The sequence below is a fragment of the Carex rostrata genome, chromosome 6 (assembly GCF_964058835.1).
Source record: "Carex rostrata chromosome 6, lpCarRost1.2, whole genome shotgun sequence".
In the NCBI taxonomy this organism is placed as follows: domain Eukaryota; kingdom Viridiplantae; phylum Streptophyta; class Magnoliopsida; order Poales; family Cyperaceae; genus Carex; species Carex rostrata.
In genome coordinates this window covers 7,523,988-7,545,943 of record NC_135923.1, presented here as the reverse complement: position 1 = coordinate 7,545,943, position 21,956 = coordinate 7,523,988, and the positions used below count along the sequence as shown (strand labels likewise).

Sequence of the window (21,956 nt, the reverse complement as noted above, 5' to 3'; positions counted from 1 at the left end):
AGTGATCGTAGTCGTCAAAAGCAAGAAGTGAAAGTTGTCTAGGGTTTTATAATTGAGAGCGAGACTTACGACTTACGAGTTATGACTTATGACTGAGCGGTCTTATGTTTTAACTTTTAAGTCATCAGCGGAAATCAACGATTCACGTTACTTTGAGATTCGAACTATAATAGTTTGTGAACCTATTTCGAACAAACCAGGTCCAATTTGAATTTGATTTGAATTAATTTTAAACTATTTCAAATCGAATTTTTTACGAACCTTTTTGAATCAAACTCGAATCAAATCAAGAACTACGAATTTTTTGTGTAGCCCTAGTTTATGTCACTTAAGCTTTACAAATTTGAGAAAGAAACAAAAAGTGAAAAAGTGTAACTGGAATTAAAAATTCCAACAATCTATTCACAATTTTATTCAATTCCTTGTTCAGAGAATTTGATCCCAAACCAAATAACTCGTTCAGAACAAAAACCAACTTGATAATGATACCATACAACTGGTAGCTGAGAGACTTTATGGCAAAGGATATCTAGTGCATGATTCGATCAAGCTTTACAAACTAATTAAAGATAGAGCTGAAATCTGTGTGGTTCAGAATTTAGAATCCAGCTACCTTATCAGAGACAGGAAAGCTACGTTGGCATTTTCTCAATAAAAGTATTCACTGCAAGACAGAGAGAGAGGCAGAGCTACTTTTATTGAGTCGTCGTCTGATCTATACGCCTATTTTATCTTGGGCCCTTTTGGTAATTTTTTTGGGCCCGGTATATCTTTGTTTGTTAGTTGTTACTCCATTTCAAATTAGAAAGCACCAATACTTTTGATTTTTTTTTTTATTGTGGAAATACTTCAGCAAATTCATTAATCACAATTTGCACTCGTGCTCTAAATTGGTGTTCAGTTTCTTTTTCATTTTTTAAGTGAAGAAATATTTTAGACTTTTTTTTTATATAAACTCTAATTGGAGTTAGATTCCAAAAATGTATCTTATACCGTGAAGGCGTGAAGAGTAATATTTTAATAAACTGTATTAAACATGATTCTCAAATTTAATTTAATTTGATTTGTTATTAGAATGGTTCTAATTTGTATTTAAGCAATGCAAACAGTAATAGATTCCGTTGGATCAAATAGTTTGAATCTGCATAGGTAAGTATTTATATATTATTTCGTTAGAAATTGAGGCTGAAAAAACATAAATCAGATAAAAATGTATATGGCGTATAATATAATTTATACTTTTACATAAATAAAATTTGCTCAAACTAAATTAGATGAAAAAACATGGGTGATGGTCAGAGGTGAAGACACTTGGTCTAAATGGGGGTCAATTGACTTTCATTTATTTTCAAAAAATTTGTATTTATTGAAAAGTTTATATATTAAATTACTGTAAAATACTATAAAACTATCAAATTGGCCTCAATTCACAGTATAAAATTTTTATATACTTGAGTTATAACCACCATCATCAAGGGCAGAGTTAGATTTTCAAATTATAGAGATCAAGTATATTCCTGACCTACGACTATGTATACACATAAAAGAGTTCTTATACTCTGTTGTGCAGCATGATGCAACGCAGCGAAACACAAAATAAATTATAAGAAGGTGCTTAACTTTTTTAACAACTTAGCACAAATTTTGTTAAAATCTAATTCATCAGACACTACGCTGCACAGTGTAACACAACAAAAATATCTAAACTCGTATACAAACTTATTTAAAAAAGAAAAGAAAATGACAAGCTGTTTTTAATCCTTGGAACTATTGAGTGGAGCCTTAAACTATTTATTTATTAAATACATAATCTCCTAAACTATTCAATTCTGTCCAATTCAGCGCTTCTTTGATAGAGCTGGAATGGTGCTGCACTCTAATTTATTTTTAAATACTCTGATATCTAATTTTCAATATTTTAACTCTTTATTCTTATTATCAATAAGAATTAAAGAAAATTATTTTAATTAAGCTCTAAATTTAATCGAAAATATCAAGGTTCTAAATAGCGGCGCTATAGCGTTTTCAGACCATAAAAGCTATGCCGCTATCAGTGCTATAGCGGCGCTATTTGGGAATAACACTGTTTTTTTAACTAGTCTCCTATAACACGATAAACGCTATTTAAACCTTTGAAAAATACAAATTATAACTCTTAGAGAGGGAACAAATAAAATTCGGGGAGAAGGAGAGAGAGGGGAGACAAAATTGGTCCGACTTGTTATAAATTTCTATAAAACTCAAAATTCAGCTGAGTAGCTGACTAAATGTAGGCCCCCTCCTGCTTTGAATACCGTGTTGATTTAGAGCGTTTCCGTGCAACAGTGCTACTTTATGTAAGATCTTGTAAAATTTTCAGTAGCGAATGCCTAATTTAGGCCTATAGCCTTTTCAGGAGCTCAATCAATATCCAGTTGTAAGTCCATGTCACACAAATGGCCCGTGCATCTGAGGAGCTTCACACTTTATTTCTTCGAGTACAGAGTTTGATTTCGGAAAACAACAGTGATTCTAATTTTGGATCAAAATGTTTCGTCTGCTCGAGAATATTGAGAATACTGATGTCGGAAAAAAAAAATTATTCAACATGCATCAAAGCAAAATTATTTTACGCATATATAGTTTAACAGATGAATGTAGTTGTAGTTTCTTTTAAAAAAAAACATAAGAATATACACAATAAAAAAAAACCAATAATACATAATTATTTAAATTTTTAATACCAATTAGAGATGAAAGAAGTAGAGTTGTTTACTCTTTTAAACCGTTTGATCACTTCTTTCACTTGCGACAAAAAAATTATCATAAACAACAACATAATATGGCAATCGAATGGAAGCAACTCAAAGACCCCTACTTCATATATAATTCAGGCCTAAAAATTGCTTCGGTGTGAAAAATGCCTCAAACTAAAGACCAGCTGCGTCTCTCTTTCTAACCATTGATGACCATTAAGAACGTTTAAATGGTTGATTCAGTCTAAACCGGTACAAATATACTTAAATCAAAATCTTATTTGAGTTATAAATACAAGTGAATTAGTCGAATTAAATTTATGAATTGAAGTCTGAAGATGATTCGAATAAAACTGCTAGTAAAATTTAAAAATGCACTCAATCGTCAGAGCAAAACATCATGACAAAATTCACAAATTCTTTGCAATAATTTCAAAATAGTATTAAAAATGTCCTAAAAGTTCAGGACAGCATTAAGTTGCAGAGTACAACAGTATACATCAGCTTGAAAAGTATCATAATATTCAGGAATAAATTAATAAGAGGCTTAAGATTATCTTTTATTGAGGGTGAACATGTCATCATGAATTGCTATATTTATTACTATAACACTTGAGATATTATCGCATAATAATTTGCTGTAAAAACTAGGGACTAGTGACCATATGCATAGTAATTATGGGCCGAGCCAAAGATTGCATCAGTCCATTTGCTGGGTTCATCATCCTAGGCAAAATCAATAGAAAATAAGATAAATCTTGATACTAACCAAAAGCAGAACCTTTCTACTGAGAATTTCTCAGTGAGTGATTAACTTTTTCTTTTTTTAGGTGTAGTATATTAGGCCATAAATCCAAATCTTGATACTGGGACACTGTTTTTTTTTTCTTGTTGATATAGAAATGTAGGATACTTACCCCGTTAGGTTTGATTGAAGTATCGTCTCCATATAAGACATGACTATCTCCAGTCGACCAAGAAGATTGATTCTGCTCATAGTATGTATTTCCTTCATTATACGTAAATGCTGTGCTCACATTTCCTTCATCGCCATAAAATGTTGAATACTGCAACAAGAAAATGAAACAAGAAACTTGTAATTGGCATAAACCAATAACCCTGATTCCATATTCCTTCCCTTTTCCTATCCTGACAGGCTTACCAATTGCTAACTGGGTTTTTAACATTCAAATATGGCATGACAGTGCTTCTGACACTAATTAACAGCTTGATATATAATAGAAAGCCTCTATTACAAGCTCATTGCAATCAAATATGTATGAACTTGCTTCTGACCGAAATGATTTGAATTTCATGCATCATTCAAACTGTTCTCTCCAATGATATGTCTTGCAATAACTGTAAAACATCAAGCTAAAGACTTACATCCTCTGATCTGACCATGTCTCCTTCCAAATATTTGCCATAATACCCAAAATTCTGTGACCAAGATGGTTTATAAGGCTCAAGATGCTCGTATTGAGTCTCTTCATATCTTTCTCTGTCATAACCGTGGCTTAATATGTTTGGTTGATGCATCTCTTCTCCTTTCTCGTAATAAGATGAATGATTATTCTATCATGGTAAAAACATTGCAGAAATCAAATAACTTGATTTGCTTGAGAGCAAAGTTCTGTTTCTTCCTAAAATAATTTCATTTACTGTGTAAAGCATCAAATTATACAAGAATACCCCTGCAAAAGGAGAAATATGTCACATGCCTTCTAAAGCATGAATATGTCATGCAATGCGAAATCACCCTCCTGTAATTAATTAAACAATGCTTAAGAAAATTATTCCCCTGCATACTCCTATTTTATTTGAGGGTACCTAAGTTACCCATGAATCCCCCTCTTACTAAGGTAGTTATTAATCATACACTTTATCCTCAACTATTTACCAGTACCTACGTTATGAATACTGCCCTTTAATTAAGATTTACATATACAGAAAACAAGGATGCATGGCCTTCTAAAATAAATGAGCCGTGAATAGGTAAACAGGATAATTTTTTCCATGCTCTCTGATATATATAGTGTTTTCTATGTTTTATGCTGTTGTGCAATATATTTCTAATTTTGCATGGGTGTCATTAGATATAGTGCCAGTTTGCAAAGGTGTAATCCATATCAGTCTTCACAGATAAGTTAAAAGTAAATGTTGACCCATGTACCTCATATGAAATCATCTTTTGAGTCCAAGTTTGATCTGCCGGTTCAACTTGAACATGCAATGGCTGTTCATGACAGTGCTGATTGTAAGAATACACAGGTGTGGTAAGCACTTTATTTTCTTCCATATACTCTCCTTCAACGTTTGATGAATATCCCTAAAGATAGTACAACAATGATGGTTTCAGCAAAAAATACATCTTACACCAAACAATTGTAGTTAGGAAAATTACCAAATTATTGTATCTCCAATCATGATAGGTGTCATGGTAACTAAGATCATGGCCCCAATTACTGGTACGCTGCTCATAGTTACAAGAATCATCAATTTGGTAGCTATTGCCATATTTTTCGTGCTTTTCTTCCTTCCTTTCTTCATACCATGAAGGCTGCTGCATGTGCAGCAAAATGTTAGAAACAGGGATTGTATGGTTTACTTTAAAATATACAACTGTTGTACCAGTATCATTTGTGGCCAGTACCTCTTGTATCAAAGATGCACCACTCTGGTTTTCATAAAATCATCATCTTTTTTTTCTTTCTTTTTTCATTCTTTTCTTTTGTTGTGTTTGATCTGTAAACATTTGGGATTTCTAAATTCTAATTGGCATGCATGACTCGTTTCCTAATCTTAGTTCAATTTTGGTATTAATCAACCAACAATTTGTATCATGACCTGTAAACATTTACTGATGGTAAGAATACACAGGAGTGGTAAGCACTTTATTTTCTTCCATATACTCTCCTTCAACATTTGATGAATATCCCTAAAGATAGTACAAACATGATGATTTAGCAAAAAAAATACAGCTTACACCAAACAATTGTAGTTAGGAAAATTACCATAATATTGTATCTCCAATCATGATAGGTGTCAAGGTAGCTAGAATCATGGCCCCAATTACTGGTACGCTGCTCATAGTTATAAGAATCATCATTTTGATAGCTATTGCCATATTTTTCATGCTTTTCTTCCTTCCTTTCTTCATACAATGAAGACTTCTGCATGTGCTGCAAAATGTTAGAAACAGGGATCGTATGGTTTACTTTAAAATATACAACTTTTGTACCAGTATCATTTGGGTCAGTACCTCTTGTAACAAAGATGCACCAATCTGATTTTCATAAAATCATCATCTTTTTTCTTTGCTTTTTCCTTATTTTTTTTTATTGTGTTTGACCTGTAAACATTTGGGAATTCTAATTGGCATGCATGACACATTTCCTAATCTTAGTTCAGTTTTGGTATTATTCAACCTACAATTTTTATCTCAATAATGCCACTAATTCAAAATAAAGCTTTAATGAGAGTTGCTAGCATAGAAGCCAAATAAAATAATGGAAATTTGATGGGCTTCAATCCAGCAAGTAGGACATAAAGTCAAAACTGTTGTTTGGACCAGTATAAAAATATTGGTACCAAACGGTACAAAGTAAGAGCTGATAAGTGCCGAATCAATTACTTCTAGCTAATTTAGTAACAAGTATTAATAAAACCCCCGCTGTTGCTACTTCAAATGCCTGAATAACCAATTCAAAATAGCAAGAAGACAGTGACAGCTTGAATTTGTGAACATTAAATTTGGGCCTAAAATCTATTTTGTAAAAAATAAAAAAAATGCTCACACTTTCCAATCCATCTGGATGCACTTCAACATCACTCGACTGGTGATACTCCAACCTCTGCACAGATGGCTGCTCCACAAGAAAAGCTACCGATTCGGTCGGGCTCTTCTTGTTAGCATACATGGGAATACCATACACATCAGTACCAACTCTTCTCTCGCCATACCCCTGTGCGTGGCCAAAAAGAAAATCCAAGCCGCGCATCATGTGGTTCCAGTAGTCGAAATCTCTCACTCCATTTCTCTTGTGGCAGCAGTGGTGTCGTCGGTTTGAGAATGGCCATGACCTGAAGAGGTCGGGTTTGTACGGCTCTGGCTGATACGGCTCGTCATATGGGTGTGGTTCAAACCTATTAAGTTTTGTTCATCTTTAATATGGACAGGGATTATTGGTAAAAATATGTCAAACTTTTTATGAATTTTTGCAAATAGCACCCACCGTTTGGATATTGTATTAATGGTAACAAATAAAGAGATGAAAGAGACATGTTCCTACAATTAATGTGAATGCACCCCTAGCTCCCAGATGCCAGTCTTTTTGGTAAGCAAACTAAACTAAATTAAGTGATCTAGAAGTTGGCTTATAATTTTTAAGATACTATTGTTAATTGATTTCAACTAACTGAATATGACAAATTTGAACAATGCAGTAAAATTTTGTTTCCTCAATGTCTGTAGATCTACTTATGCAGATTCAAATGTCAGAGAATTGGTTGCAGAAACCAAGTACCAACCAACCAAATAAAGAAGGTCAAAATATTAAGTGCAGAAAACATTTACTGTACCAAGGTTGCTCCACTACTGGAGTACTGACAGGCTTCTCGGACTCCGGCTCCGACTCTTTTCTCACCTCGTTTACTGGAACCCTGTCCGGAGACTCCACTACAGGAGTACTGACAGGCTTCTCGGACTCCGGCTCCGACTCTTTTCTCACCTCGTTTACTGGAACGCTGTCCGGAGACAAGTTCACCTTTCCCGTTGGAGGCAAAGAAACGGAGAAAGAAATGGGGTAGCAAATAGCGGCGGAAGGAGGGAGAGGCTGGCCATAGGTTTGGGCGAGGTCGTAACCGCCCCGGTAAGGATACGGGTTGTAATTTTCGAAGTCATCCTCGTTGAAGTCGTCGGGGACACCAGCCATGGCATTCGGTGATTCTCACCACCGGTGTTGGTTTCGAGGTCAATCAACAATAATTGGTATGGGAATGGAGGGGGGAACAAAGTTGGAGATAATGATGGTGGTTGGCAATAACCAATCACCATGCTTAATTTGGCACAGTTTGGTGATTATTTTGATAGGGAGTGATATTATTGATTGTACCACAAGCGAGTGTTTAAAGAGGAGAGCGCTGACTGGCACTGCTGAGCACATGCTATTTTTCTTTTTAAAAAAGTGGAATATCGTGCTATGCCTGTGCTCCGACATTTTTATTTTTACTCCATTAAAAAAATATTTTAATAATAATAACCAAAGTTTAGTAATAATTTTAAAAATATCCCACCGTGAAATTTTTCCACTGTTGGAATTTTAATTCCAATTTTTTTTTTTTTACAAAACAGAAATTTATTTTTATTTTTTATTTTTTGTATTGAAATATAAGAAATGTTGGATATATTTCTTTGAAAATAGATGGAATACAATGTAATTTGATTTATTAGAAAGACTGCAACAAATAACCCGGATCAATATTTTTCAGGCCGGATTTTTCGCGGTTGTAAGAAAAATTAATATATTTCTTTATGCGTTATTGGAAAAAAAATAAAAATACTTAGATTCTGAGTTATTGATCCCGGTTCAAAAGTCACTTTTACGTAATCTAGAAAATATTGTGATCCTTCTAGGATATTTAATTTATGAAAAGTTGTATCTATTTTTGAAAAAAACAAAAACTTTAAGTTATTTAATAATTATTATTCAAAAAGAATTCTCAAAATAGATACAACTTTTTATAAATTAAATGTCCTAGAAGGATCACAATATTTTCTAGATTACGTAGAAGTGACTTTTGAACCGGGATCAATAACTCAGAATCTAAGCATTTTTATTTTTTTTCAATAACGCATAAAGAAATAGCACGGGAAGAAAAGCACCGGCTCTCATTCCCTCTTTACGGGCCATATCCTACGAACCGAAATTTTTATTAATATCCAAAAAAAATATTAAATTTAAAAAACTATTCAGATTTTCGCTTCTTTTTTTTAAATCTACCCAAACCACAATTTTTTTTTGCGGTAATTCAGTCTAAAACTGTAAAAAAAAAATACTGTTTTGGAATTCCAAACCGCAAAAAAAATTTACAGTTGTAAAAAATAAATAAACCGCTATAATTTTTACCGGTTTTGCATATTTCATATTTTTTTTAGTTAAATAGAAGTATTTATAATTTGTTTTATTGAAATATTAGAAATATTTTATATATTTCTTTCAAAATAGATAGAATACTATATAATTTGATTTATTAGAATGATTGCTACAAATAACCTGGATCAACATTTTTTATGCCGGATTTTTTGCCTGTAAGAAAATTAATATATTTCTTTATGTGATATTGGAAAAAAGAAATGCTTGGATCCTGAGCTATTGATCTTGGTTCAAAAGTCACTTCTAAGTAAATACAGAAAATATTATCGTCCTTCTAGTACATTTAATTTCTAAAAAGTTGTATCTATTTTTGAAAAAAACAAAAGTTTTAAGTTATTTAATGATTGTTATTAAAAAAGAATTTCAAAATAGATACAACATTTTAGAAATTAAATGTACTAGAAGGATCACAATATTTACTGTATTATCTAGAAGTAACTTTTAAACTGCGATCAATAACTCAAATTCAAAGCATATTTTTTTTTCAATAATTCATAAAGAAATATATTAATTTTTCTTACAGCCGCAAAAAATCCAGCATAAAAAATGTTGATCCGGGTTATTTGTAGCAGTTTTTCTAATAACTCAAATTATATAGTATTTCATCTATTTCCCAAGAAATATATAAAATATTTCTAATGTTTCAATACAAAAAAATTATAAATATTTCTATTTAATTAAAAAAAATATGAAATATGCAAAACCAGTAAAAATTATAGGGGTTTATTATTTTATTTTATTTTGCAACCGCAAATTTTTTTTGCGAGTTAGAATTTCAAAATCGCAAAAAAAAAATTGCTGTAATTCAGTATAAAACCGTAAAAAAAAATTACAGTTTAGATAAATTTCGAAAAAAATCGAAAATCTGAATAGTTTCTGAAATTTAATATTTTTTATATTAATAAAAATTTCGGTCCTATGAATGTGGGACCGAAACTTTATTTAATCTTTTATCGGAAGTTTAGATATATCTAGTGAAACCTACAATAAAGTCTCTTTATAGGTTCTTTAGCACTCAAAATTGTTTTAGGTCCTAATCAATTTGACGTTGACCTTGCACTAACCTCTATAAGATTCACTTTACATAACTTTTTATTAGTTTACTCCTCGAAACTTACATGGGAAGCTACCGATTGCACTACCAAAGCCATGCAGCTTAAATCTACTTTCTTTTAAACGATAACAAAAGTCGACCTAAGCAAGTTAAACTTAACCTACCAATCAAACTAATTTTAAATTAACCTGATGTAGGCCTTTGAATTAGTAAGAAACTTTATCCCATTGTTCAATAAAACGACATAAATTTAAGTTAAATTACTAAATATACTAATTAATTACCAAGTAAACCCCAAATAACAGCTGCTCTGAGTTGTTACTTGGCAGTTTCTCTCTCCGCCCGCCACCTCTCCTCCACTGATCCGATCCAAAGACCAAGGGTCTCCGGAAAATAAAAATCCAAAATAATAAAAATAAGAAATGGAAATTCAACGCGTAACGTAAACGAGCCGGATCGATCTCAAAAGAGAAAGCATTTCAATTTCAATTTACAACCGAAGCATCTCCTCTCCACAAGTCGTCTCTCTATAAAAGCTGGAGGCGCCACAGGAAACGTCGAAGGCGTCCCCTAATAACGGCCAGATCCGTTACCGCTCACCATCGGCCGCCGAGTTGACTCAGCAACTCCCCTCATCCTCTTCCTCCGACGGCAAGATGCGCTACCGTTCCGGCGGCCGCTACGAGCCGCTCAATGACAAGATCCATCGCTACCGTGGGGTCATTCTCATCGTCTCCGTGCCGCTCCTCTTGGTCTCGATCGTGTTGCTCCTCATGCCGAGATCGCCGATCGACACTGTGACAACGACGAGGAAGACTGTGCCGGGAGGAAGCGCCGAGGGGGAGAAAAAGTACGCCGTGATCTTTGACGCGGGAAGCTCAGGGAGCCGCGTGCATGTGTATTGCTTCGATAAGGATCTGGAGTTGCTTCACATTGGAAAGGAGATCGAGTTGTTTGTTCAGGTACGACGAGATTTGACTTTTGCTGATTTCATAAATGTATCTTCTGAAGTGTAAGATTGGGGTAGATCTAAATGGAGTGTTCTTATGGTGAAATTTAACAGAGTGCTATTAATTGACCGGTGTTTGATTTTGCAAATGCTTTGGTTCGGAAAGTATATAATGTGCATGGACATCTCTTACCTGATAGATCATAGTGAGATTAGGATTATCTCTTGTTCAATTGATCAATCTAGATGATTTATAGATTTTGCTGTGATTCAAATCTAGTTGCTCTGTCAAAAGGCAAACTGATTTGTTTAAGAAGAGAGCGTTCTTTCTTAAGATTTAAGTATTTGTAAAACTTTTTGTAGGCTGTTTTTTTTTTTTTTTTTCAAATCCTATACAGTTATAATGAGATGACAGTGAAAATTAGAAAATAATTTCAGAAGATCTGACTTGATTTGTGAAGTACATGAGATCAGAATATTTTATTTTGAGTCCGGTGGTTATCAATTGTTCATGAGTAAAGAAATGTTTGCATTACTGCTTGAAGTAACATTATCGAAATTTAATGAGTTACTAAATTTAATGTTGAATAGAAAAAGACTAACTGAAATGTTAGATGGTAAGTACAACTCTCCAGATAGTGACCCTGCATTGTTTCAGAAAGGACATGTATGGTACTCTTTACATGAATTTATTGAAGGCTGCAATCAACAGCCCTGATTTCATTGAGTTGCATTGACTAACTGATGATAGTATAATTGCACTTGCCAGCTTGAAATGGTTATGTACCTGTACTGGCTAAATGGCCTCATATAAAAGCTTGAATTGTTTTCATCATCTGTGATTTTTCTCCTTTGCATCTTCAGAAAAAACCAGGCTTGAGTGCATCTGCCAAGGATCCTAAGGAGGCTGCAAATTCCCTCATACCCCTTCTAGAGAAGGCTGAAGCTGTGATTCCACAAGAACTACGGGGAAAAACACCCGTCAGAGTTGGGGTAAGTTCTAATATCATGTACAATATGACCGAGTATTTGTCATATTTACTGCAAAGTTGGACAGTTTGTTACTAATAATAATGTTTTGCAACAAATTATCTTAGGCAACCGCTGGCCTTAGAGCACTGGGGACAGATACTTCTGAAAACATTTTGCAAGCGGTAAATTTGTATTTTTGGAAGATATATCTCTACTTTCTTTTTTACATCCCAATTTCTGTAAGTTCACTACTTCACATTATATGAAATACCTAATGTGCAGGTCAGAGATCTGCTGAAGGAAAAAAGCTCACTCAAGTCCCAGCCTGATTGGACAACAGTTCTTGATGGAACCCAGGAGGGTGCTTATCAATGGGTACAACTTCTTACCTAATTAGCCTATTTTTATAAATTTTATTAAGTACCAATTTAATTGTGTGTTTCTTTGTCACCTAATATGAGGAATCTAGTAGTCCTTATAAATTTAATGATTTAATTCATTAATTGTGGTCTGTGGTGGTAGGTTAAATATAAATGGTGAAGCTAAGCAAAAATTATCACATGAAGATTTATGTGAGCTACTTTAACATTTTCTATTGGAGGATGAATGCATGAATTAATTACAAGGAAGAAGCATATAAACACTCTATCCAAAGAGAAAACTCCAAATTGGCCAAAGCATACAACAAGAGACACAAAAATCGTAAAGATAGTTGAGTACTGATAAAATATGTTGACTACTGATAAAATATATCCTTACGAATTTATCTTTATTGGACAAATAGGTTACAATAAATTATCTTCTAGGGAAGTTGGGGAAGACATATTCAAACACAGTAGGAGTTGTTGATCTAGGGGGTGGTTCGGTCCAGATGGCTTATGCAATTTCAGAAGAAGATGCTGCAAAGGCCCCACAAGTGTCTGACGGACAGGATTCTTATGTACAGAAGCTCTTCCTGAAAGGAACCACTTATTACCTTTATGTACATAGGTCTGACATCTATTAATTGAATTACAGTTATTTATGGTTGTCCCAGATATCTGAAAAGAACAGGGTTTTCTGAAATTAAAAAATAATCGTTTCTTCTTTTCTCCTCAGTTATCTCCATTATGGTTTGCTAGCTGCCAGAGCTGAGATCTTGAAGGCCAGTGACGGTGGCAACAACTGCATACTGAATGGCTATCAAGGTAACTATTACTCGTGCCAGTTACATTATTAATTCTAGAATTTGAAATCTTCTTTAAGCATAGATCCTGATTTTTGGGTAATTTTACTACTAACACTAACAGTTAGAAAGTCAGTTTTCATCTGCAGGGAAGTAAATAGACAAAATAAGGAGAAGCCTAATTACACACACAGAGATATAATATTATCTTCTATAGTAACCCACTTATTACCTTTTATCCAAATCTGGATGGTTTGAAACCACACTCCTGATTTCTTATAGGGGGGATTTCTGATCTGGGACATCTATAGGAATCTGGTCTGAACCATAGGATCTGAATCACATGGTTTTAAACTCCCTACTACTGATACTGTTCATGGGATGAATTACAGCAGACACAAATCACACTGGTACACCTAGAAGAGTGCACACTTTGATATTCTACAACATTGTTTTCTTGTAGGAACATACAAGTACGGTGATGATAAGTTTGATGCATCAACCGCACCGTCAGGTACCAGCTACACCAAGTGCAGGAGTGACGCGGTGAGGGGCCTAAAGGTGGATGAGCCGGCATGCACCCATATGAAATGTACATTTGGTGGTATCTGGAATGGTGGTGGTGGGGACGGGCAGAAGAACTTGTTTGTTGCCTCCTTTTTCTTTGACAGAGCTGCTGAGGTAGGGATGAGAACTTTGTCTTTTTTTCTTTTCTTTCCTTTTTTCTGGAGTTTATATGTTCCGATTGATCAATAGTCAGTTCTGCTGAATTTTATGAATTTTATCCTGACAGAAAAAAAAAGTTAGTATGTTTTTTGTAGACAAGGCCTGCTAACTATTAAGTGCCACTTAGTCAAATGGTAAACTGTCTAGGAATTTAATAAATGCTTACTATGTCAGAAAAAAAAAAGGCACACTTTATACTAGAGAAAATGCTAGATTAAAGTGATTTTGTTGTCATTGTGTTACCACGTTCTTGATTTTTTTTTTTTTAATTTCAGGCTGGCTTTGTTGATCCCAAGAAATCAGTAGCAAAGGTGAAAGCCTCTGATTTTGAAGATGCTGCCAAGCGTGCTTGTAAATTAAACATCAAAGATGCGAAAGCGACATATCCTTCTGTTTCCGATGACAATATACCATACCTTTGCATGGACCTTGTTTACCAGTTCACACTCCTTGTTGATGGCTTAGGTAAATTCAGATAGCGCTGTGAATAATTTATTTTAATTATTTAATTATTTAGAATTTGGTGTGATTTTTTTTTTTGTTTGCTTGTTTCTTGTAGGTGTGGATCCCTACCAAGAGATCACTTTGGTAAAGCAGGTACAGTATGGAGATGCCTATGTTGAGGCAGCCTGGCCCCTTGGTAGCGCCATAGAGGTCGCTTCATCAGCATAGAATTGTAGTTCATGTTATTGCACTTATATTATTTTTAATTTTTCGGGGCAGTAATTTTTTCAGGATCAGATAGTGTATGAGAGCCCTGCCATTTTTGAGGTCATTCTGGTATATTTTTTTTTTGCCATTTTTTCATTTAGATTGTTTTGTTCAATTTTATATTTTTATATGTAAGTGGTGATTCTATATATGAACTGACAGTAAGAGAGTTTTTAGAGGTATTGTCGCCTACACCGTGTCCAGCGAGATGAGAAACATGTCTGAGATATGTACATTTATTTTTCTTAATTAGATGAAAGTTGATTCATTGATCCAATCCTCTATGACTAAACACAAGGAACAGTTGTGATGTCGCAGCATCTCTGCATGATTGTTGCTTTACACTTGGAATAACAGTCTCTCTCTCTCTCTCTCTCTCTCTCTCTCTCTCTCTCTTTTTAATGGCATCGTGAGCTTATTTTTGTTTTGTTGTTGTGCGGATAATTACAAATATCTCAAATCTAATATTGCATATACGATTCATAGTTGGATAATGTAGTCAAAGCTCAGAGAAATATAAATTAAACAATTCAATGTATATCAAACTGTTTTGTCATGATCCATGAGTCTAATATTGTGTGGGTCGAACAAGCGAAAATTTTCCTTGGAAGCGACTTTTTTTTGTTTAAAATGATCCAAGCCCAAGTCATACCCACGTTCCTTGCTCAAAAGGTGTTAAACTTATCAGTTCCGTTGGTTGGTAAAAAAAGATTGAACCTATTTCATATCATTTTAGAACAAAAAGGATAAGAAAACAATATTGTTTGCATGACAACCTATACATAACCATTAAAGGGAATCCGGAACTACAAAATCTTTTTGCTTTGAAAAAATGTCTTCAAATGCCACAGCTGCAAGCTCGCAACTCCTAAGCAAATAGCGAGGGACAAGAGGCTAAGGGAACTCATTTTAGAGGCAGTTTCTTCATTCAACCTCTGTGCATCAGCTTCCCTTCAGGAAAGTAAACTATTTAATTAGTGGTCCTTATCTTTTGAATTTACATATATAACCAGTGATAAAAAAAAATCAAATATCTTTGAAATACAGGAAATCAGGTAAATCTATCATACCTGTCCCGAAGAAATATCATCTCATCATAAATCAGTTTGATAGAATCTTCCAATTTCTTCAATTCCATTCCCATTGCCTAAAACAATAAATTAGTTATAGTTCCTGAATTCTTACAATATGAATAAACAATTTTAACTGGACTGAACATAGTATAACAATATGAATTTGCCACTGTTTTTAAAGTAAAGATTACAAACAGGAAAGTGAATATGTCGACTACAATACCACATTTTGTACATTTCTGATTAAACTCACTACAATTATTTGTAAAATGGTAGTAGCAGTTGCTGTCTCATGAAGAGTGATCTCTTATGTTGCTTTTCAATTTAATTTCTTCACCATTTCAATTCTTAATTAAGCAACTGATTTGGATCACGACTGACCCAGTTACAACTAATTCAAATTCAAATATTCAATTGCAGTTGATACTTGAAAATTGAAATCCTGAAATGATACCTCGAGTTTCCCTTTTCCTGTTACATCATGTGGATTCCGAGCTCTGAACCCCAATTTCCATTCCACATCTACTGACACAGAAGCGGCCAGTTCAAATTGTGGGGACCAGAAACAGGCAGTATGCCGACCTGTGGTCCCTACCTCGAAGGAGAACTGTCCTGATTCGACGCTTTCTAACTGGTGCATTGTATCTCCATTTGGATCACTCACCTAATACATTTAATCAGTACTAAACAGTCAGTAAAATTTATACTGATGAGATTTTTGAATAAATGACCAGAGCCCCTTATTTTCTACAATTCTCTTAACTTTTGGCAAGCTAACTCTAATTGGACCTCAGATTTTTTTCTTTAAAATGACCTTTTGATCCAAGTTGATGTCTGAACTATAGATTCCTTATTTTTTCGGTTTAGTTTTTTCGTTACCAGTTCTCCCAAAATATCATATCAAGTGATCAACAGAAGAAATGTGTGAGCTGAATATGACAGGCTATCCAAAATTATAACATTGGACCCTTCAGTAACTGATAATAACATCGGTGGACTGAACGAACAAGGCAATAGCATTTATCTATCTCAAAACTCAACTACAATTATATTTCTAGACACATTTAAAGCAGGCTTTTAATCACATTTTCACCTGAATTTCAAAAGTTTCACTCAAATCTAGCCTTAATGCGATAATGCGAACAAATGCAGTTGGATTTTCAGACAGAACCTTTATGCAATTACATCATTGTAAACGAACATGGATGCAAAATAGCAGATCTTTCCCAATGTATAATTAACACTCCACGAGATAACTAGCATAGAAAAAAATTGAGAAAGATGAATGCATCTAAGAGATCAGATCAGCTCGAATTGAGTTACAATTAGTTGAAGAGTGAGTTACACGAGAGGAGATGGTGAGGTGGGAAGCGGAGGCATTGACGACGCGATACTGAGCGTACGAGAGAGTTCCCTTGCGGAGGTCTTCTGTCAGACATTTCACCTTGCCAGATGGCACATCGACGATTATCGCCTGGATCGGCGAAAGTACAGTTAGTGTTTGTAGAGTAAGGAGAAAGAGAGAGATTGAAACAGGAGAACACATCTCAACTTGTGAGCATCAATGGGAACTTCGCTTTCTTTCTTTTTTTCTTTCTTCTGATATTGGAGCGGTTCTGGTTGGAACTTTTGGTGCGATTGAGACGCGAGATCTGCACCTTCAGGGAGGCACATTTTCTCTCAATTTAATTTAAACTGGATATATCCATTATACAGTATGTTGAACTGGTATCCGTCACTTTGCTGCTGAACGACTGGCGAGGAGATAAAACAGACGGTGAGACGAATGACTATGTAACTAACTGGACAAAGAACGGTCGATTTTTTGTTGCTCGTATTATATAATAATTCGTGTGCTTATCATCGGTACGTGCCTCTGTTGCTTGTTCTTGTTTTTATTTTCTCACTACTAGTTATTTAAGGCATAATTTCACATATACCTTCCAAAAAATCCAAATTACACATTCATCCTTCTGAAAGTACAAATATTTTATTTATTCTTCTAAAATGAAAATAGTCCTTAATGTTTTAACAGACCACACTTAGGTTCAAAATTGAATTTACGCTGGGCTTAAGTTTCATCTCATAGCTTTGTGAAATTTGAAATGATAAATTTGTTGTCATAATTGATGAGGTTATTAGCAACAGGAGCTAGAACAAATTGTAATTCATGTTAAGGAATTCACGTTCACTTGTTTTAAGCCGAAGATTGATAGTAATGAGGCTTAATCCAATCATAAATGTATCTTAATTTACCTCATAAGATTAAAGTGTTCATGTAATTAATGATTAAAAATAAAATTTTAACCAGAGTTACCCTCAGTCACAAAGGCTGATAAGGGGAGTCTCAAATGTCAATTCTGTCAAGGGATAAGATCACCATTTTTTTGTTCTTGCAATGTTCTTTCACTCAGCAAATATGATTTTGAATGAGATTAAGTCAACAACATTATAAAAACTGAGATACTATAAAGGATATTGTCACATTCTCTTGTACTTTAGAAAAAAAAACTTACATATAGCTTTCCTAATTGTGTTTTAGTGCAGTTAGTTGGACCATGTGTTTTAGTGCGTTTGGATGAATCAAGGAATAGCTCGGAATAACAGTTATTTCTGGGTTCGGAATAGCCGCTAACCCAACATTTCATAGGAATAGTGGAATAGCAGCTAACCTGAGCTATTCCTTTGTTGAGAATAGCGATTTTTTTTTCATTCAAACGTGTTGTGTTGAGAATAGCTCGCCAGAAATTGCAGCTATTCCTGGGTTAGCGCTATTCCTGTGTTTAGGGTTTTGGTTAACTGGATAGATATGGTGAAGATGCAGGCAGAGACTTGGTACCAGTGTGGATGCCAGAGAATATTGACGAAATACCACTGCAAATTTGGGACCCGGAGGATACTCAGCTAGTGGTGTATCAGAAGCCTGGGGAGGAGGAAGAATCATCTAGCAGCACTGCTTAGATGTTTGTTTAACTAGATTAATTAATAGCTAGCTTGTTGCTTATGCATTGTAATAATTCAATAATCTGGTCCTTCAAAAAAAAAAAATTCAATAATCTGATGTTGTGATGTAAGGAAGTGATGATGAACTTCTACAGATTTAGCTTCTGACTTTGTTTTATCAGTAACTATGATCAGTACACAGTTTGCTATTTTGGTTTGTATTTTGGACAATGATTTCTTTAATGAAACAGACTTAAAACCTTTTATAAAAAAGATGTATCTTAATTTTAAAATCTGACTAGAAATTAAGTTTAGACAAAAAAAAATTAAAGGAGATGATATTAATTCTTACTAAGAAATTAATGTTTAGAAAAATTAAGCAATTTAGGAAACTAAATGAGACTTAATTAAGGAAATTTAAAGAAGCTAAATAAAGTGTTGCCGAACGGGCCAATATTATGTACAAGATATAAAATAATACATTGTTATATGCATTTTCTTTTTTTGAAGAAAAATGACTCGTATTTTATTTTATCTAGAACTTATATATGCATTCTTCAATAAAAATAAAAGCTACAGTTGAATTTCTAATTTTATAGTGTTGGCAACTAACAAATGAGTGAACAAGAACATGGTCTTGCAACTCGTGTTATGGGCAAATAATAATGCAATATATTAATTAAATTGTAACGAAGATTCTGAAAAAAAAGTCATGGTCGTCTTGTATTATGAGCAAATAATTTCTCTATATTAAATTGTTACGAAGATTCTGAAAAAAGTCAGAGAGCTATCGTAAAAGCCAAACATGCATGGTAACTGGCAGCAGCTCATAATGTGTAGGGCTATCAATGATAATCTATTCGGATTGAATTATAGTATAATTCAAATACAATTTCATTAAGATTTTGCGAACTTTTTATGCAAATTTACATTTTATAAGAATTTGAATTCATATCCATTATCATATGAGTTTCGAATATTATTTGGAGCACAATAATATTAAGGTTTCGAATCGAATTTGAATTGAAATATTATCATCTTCTTTATAAATACATGCATAATACAAATGAATATAATATTGTATAGCACTATATTATAAACGTATAATTAAGAATGTTGACTGTAATTAATATGATTTATATGATTAATCGTGATCAATTAATAAAAAAACGTGATATACGATTTTAAAGCTGTTCAAAACATATTTAATATTAAAATATATTACTTATCGAAGCCTTAATAGATTGCACACCAAATTTAATCATATTGTTCATTCCGACCATATCATCCTTGGCAAATTTGGAACTACAAGTCTACAACTACTCTCATTGCCCTCAGATCATGATCATGCCACACGGAATGGACTAATTCAGGGATATTAAAATTAAGTGCTAGCTTTACCATGTCATGAGAGATGGGTCAAGGTCAAGGATAAAAAGGTCACATCAACAAGTTGTACGCTTAAAGCGCCTCCAAGATTGAAGATATTCGACTGGCTAGTGATCAAGAATAAAATCCTTACAATTTACAATTTGACTAAAAAAAAAATGGTGCCTAATCAACCTTCAAACAAAAAAGAATGATGCCTAATCAAATGGGATGTCAAAAGTGTTGGAATTTCGGGTAGGTTATATGTGCAATAATTTGATTCAGTTTATGATTTATTTATTATCCGAAAACATGAATTCATATATAAAATTAACTCTAAGATAAATAAAGTTTACCACTAGACGCACAGCAGATATCTTCGTCTAGTCGTAAGAGCAGTCAATCTCTTCTCTTCCTTCTCCGTGCCAGATATACGCACCAACGACAACAGTTGCCTCTCTATTAGTATTCACACGAACATGTTAACAAACTACTGTAAGTCAGTATGCTAGTACCAACAGACATTTCCTTTCCTTTCTCCATTTCTCTCTTTCGTTTTCTGTAAAATAGTGTAAACTGATGGTGTGCGAAAATCAACAGATCAATACATATTTATAAAATATATGCACAAATATATGCACCAGTTTAGATGCATCATTTCAATCACACCAATTCAGAGAGACTTATCCAGAGACAGATATCAGATCATCAGGCCCATAATACATCCAGCTCAATATCTTAATCTGTTAAATTAGCCCAAATTATTTGACCTGTAGAACATTTATTACAAAAAGAATGAGTGTTTCACTACGAAGTTGTCTATGGTATTGATTTTATGAGTTCACCAATGAAGCACCGATGATCTGGGCAGAGAGGAGAGGATATGCTTTTCTTCTAACTTGGGATTCTATATTGGAGTGAGAGAGAATAAAAAAAGAGAAAATGTATAATCCCCTGAGCTAGAGTCTTCGGAAAATCTCCGCGTATAAAAACCTTCCCTTTTTAGCCTAGTTTCGACGCGCTTTCAACTGCCATAACCGGCAACAACGCGATCCCCACGCGCTTTCAACTGCCATAACCGAAAACGATGCGGTCCCCACTGCTACAGTCGTCATGTTTTGCATCTTCTTTCTTTTTTTGATCTGATTTTTTTCCTTTTCTTTTTCTACTTTGTTTGGATCAAGTATTGAGTCACAGAATCGAAGAGCAGCGTCTCCTATGGTTGTAATTTTAGTACCGTTTGTCCATTGAATATTATCGTTGAGGAGCATCAGCATTGAAGAACAACATCGAAGTTTTGAAAGCTACTGGTTATTTTTCTCATTCAATATTACTTTTAGATCAATTTTGTTCATTATATACTGGTATCGATTTTGCATTAAGTTTGTTGATGTAATTTTTCAATTTTGTGTTTGAAAGTTACATAGATCGTTTATTTTTGAAATATTAATCGCTGATTACTTGTCTTAACTATGATGCGAACAGGATTCAATGATTATTAATTGTTGTTGACAAGATTCAATAATTTTGTTAATAGGATTGATTACATTAGATTGTCATGTTTATGTTTCAATTACATCTTCACATTGTGGTAGTTTTTTTACAATATTAGAATTAGTAAATTAGTTTAGATTGTCATTTTTATGTGAACTATATACATCAACTAAACTTTCAAACTTTGTTATGCATTAGTTAATGAAGTATTAATTGACAAATTGTGATAATTTGATAATAAGATTGGTTGCTTCTATATTATATGTATTGTTTCCAGAATTTATATGTTTTATTTATAAAATTAAGCATATGTACTTATAGGTTTGTATATGTTCGCAGAATATTTTTCAGAGAGTACGCAAGTAGTAAAATGTCTGCTGTAAAATAGTGTCATTTCGACATAATTGATGAGCAGATTTTACTAGCTTATAGAATTATGTGGATTTGTTTAGAGGATTGGTTGGATTACGTTATAGGATTGGGTTACTATTGTGATGAGAGTTTTGACTCACTTGCATAATACTTTTTTAGAGAGCATGCAAGTGGTGTCTGATGTAAAATTGTTGGATTTTTTTTCGGTGTTACGGTGTATATGTTGACAGAATTGTTGA

General features: G+C 33.7%; 4 protein-coding genes across 11 annotated transcripts in view; 2 read left to right on the top strand and 2 right to left on the bottom strand.

Moving 5' to 3' along the window:
• LOC144556060 (putative ribosome biogenesis protein RLP24) overlaps positions 1–21,956 on the top strand; it is a 94,942-nt gene that overhangs the window by 15,646 nt on the left and 57,340 nt on the right. The window lies entirely within an intron of this gene.
• On the bottom strand, positions 3,134–7,864 carry LOC144556056 (uncharacterized). Of its 7 annotated transcripts, XM_078304545.1 has the most exons (9): positions 7,466–7,806; positions 7,317–7,381; positions 6,533–6,881; positions 5,750–5,917; positions 5,140–5,298; positions 4,909–5,064; positions 4,122–4,310; positions 3,653–3,802; positions 3,134–3,461 (listed from the first exon to the last, which is right to left on the bottom strand). In XM_078304545.1, the coding sequence occupies exons 1-9, from the start codon at positions 7,667–7,669 to the stop codon at positions 3,390–3,392; spliced, it is 1,512 nt and encodes a 503-aa protein (XP_078160671.1). In that variant the 5' UTR covers positions 7,670–7,806; the 3' UTR covers positions 3,134–3,389. The 7 variants fall into 7 exon arrangements, with proteins under 7 accessions (XP_078160671.1, XP_078160666.1, XP_078160667.1 ...); XM_078304540.1 differs by having other exon boundaries at positions 7,317–7,806; XM_078304541.1 differs by having other exon boundaries at positions 5,140–5,295; positions 7,317–7,806.
• Positions 10,252–14,741, top strand: LOC144555125 (putative apyrase 1). 2 transcript variants are annotated; one of them, XM_078303354.1, is made up of 9 exons: positions 10,252–10,906; positions 11,758–11,886; positions 11,991–12,047; positions 12,148–12,240; positions 12,650–12,855; positions 12,964–13,052; positions 13,494–13,711; positions 14,032–14,221; positions 14,316–14,741. In XM_078303354.1, the coding sequence occupies exons 1-9, from the start codon at positions 10,601–10,603 to the stop codon at positions 14,426–14,428; spliced, it is 1,401 nt and encodes a 466-aa protein (XP_078159480.1). In that variant the 5' UTR covers positions 10,252–10,600; the 3' UTR covers positions 14,429–14,741. The 2 variants fall into 2 exon arrangements, with proteins under 2 accessions (XP_078159480.1, XP_078159481.1); XM_078303355.1 differs by lacking the exon at positions 14,032–14,221 and having other exon boundaries at positions 10,342–10,906; positions 14,316–14,487.
• Positions 15,152–17,162, bottom strand: LOC144555530 (transmembrane emp24 domain-containing protein p24delta7-like). Its single transcript, XM_078303910.1, has 4 exons — positions 16,886–17,162; positions 15,995–16,204; positions 15,538–15,614; positions 15,152–15,418 (listed from the first exon to the last, which is right to left on the bottom strand). Exons 1-4 carry the CDS (start codon positions 17,084–17,086, stop codon positions 15,274–15,276), a joined length of 633 nt encoding a protein of 210 aa, XP_078160036.1. The 5' UTR covers positions 17,087–17,162; the 3' UTR covers positions 15,152–15,273.

Coding starts and splice junctions, on each gene's coding strand:
- LOC144556056 (XM_078304540.1), bottom strand. CDS start 7,669: ATGGCTGGTGTCCCCGACGACTTCAACGAGGATGACTTCGAAAATTAC. Junction 5,299..5,749: donor ATTGGAGATACAATATTATG/GTAATTTTCCTA, acceptor CTGCACATGCAG/CAGCCTTCATGGTATGAAGA. Junction 4,311..4,908: donor AAAAGATGATTTCATATGAG/GTACATGGGTCA, acceptor TTACCATGATAG/AATAATCATTCATCTTATTA.
- LOC144555125 (XM_078303354.1), top strand. CDS start 10,601: ATGCGCTACCGTTCCGGCGGCCGCTACGAGCCGCTCAATGACAAGATC. Junction 12,048..12,147: donor CTGAAAACATTTTGCAAGCG/GTAAATTTGTAT, acceptor CCTAATGTGCAG/GTCAGAGATCTGCTGAAGGA. Junction 12,241..12,649: donor AGGAGGGTGCTTATCAATGG/GTACAACTTCTT, acceptor TTGGACAAATAG/GTTACAATAAATTATCTTCT.
- LOC144555530 (XM_078303910.1), bottom strand. CDS start 17,086: ATGTGTTCTCCTGTTTCAATCTCTCTCTTTCTCCTTACTCTACAAACA. Junction 15,615..15,994: donor CAGGAAAAGGGAAACTCGAG/GTATCATTTCAG, acceptor TTATTGTTTTAG/GCAATGGGAATGGAATTGAA. Junction 15,419..15,537: donor ATGATATTTCTTCGGGACAG/GTATGATAGATT, acceptor ACTTTCCTGAAG/GGAAGCTGATGCACAGAGGT.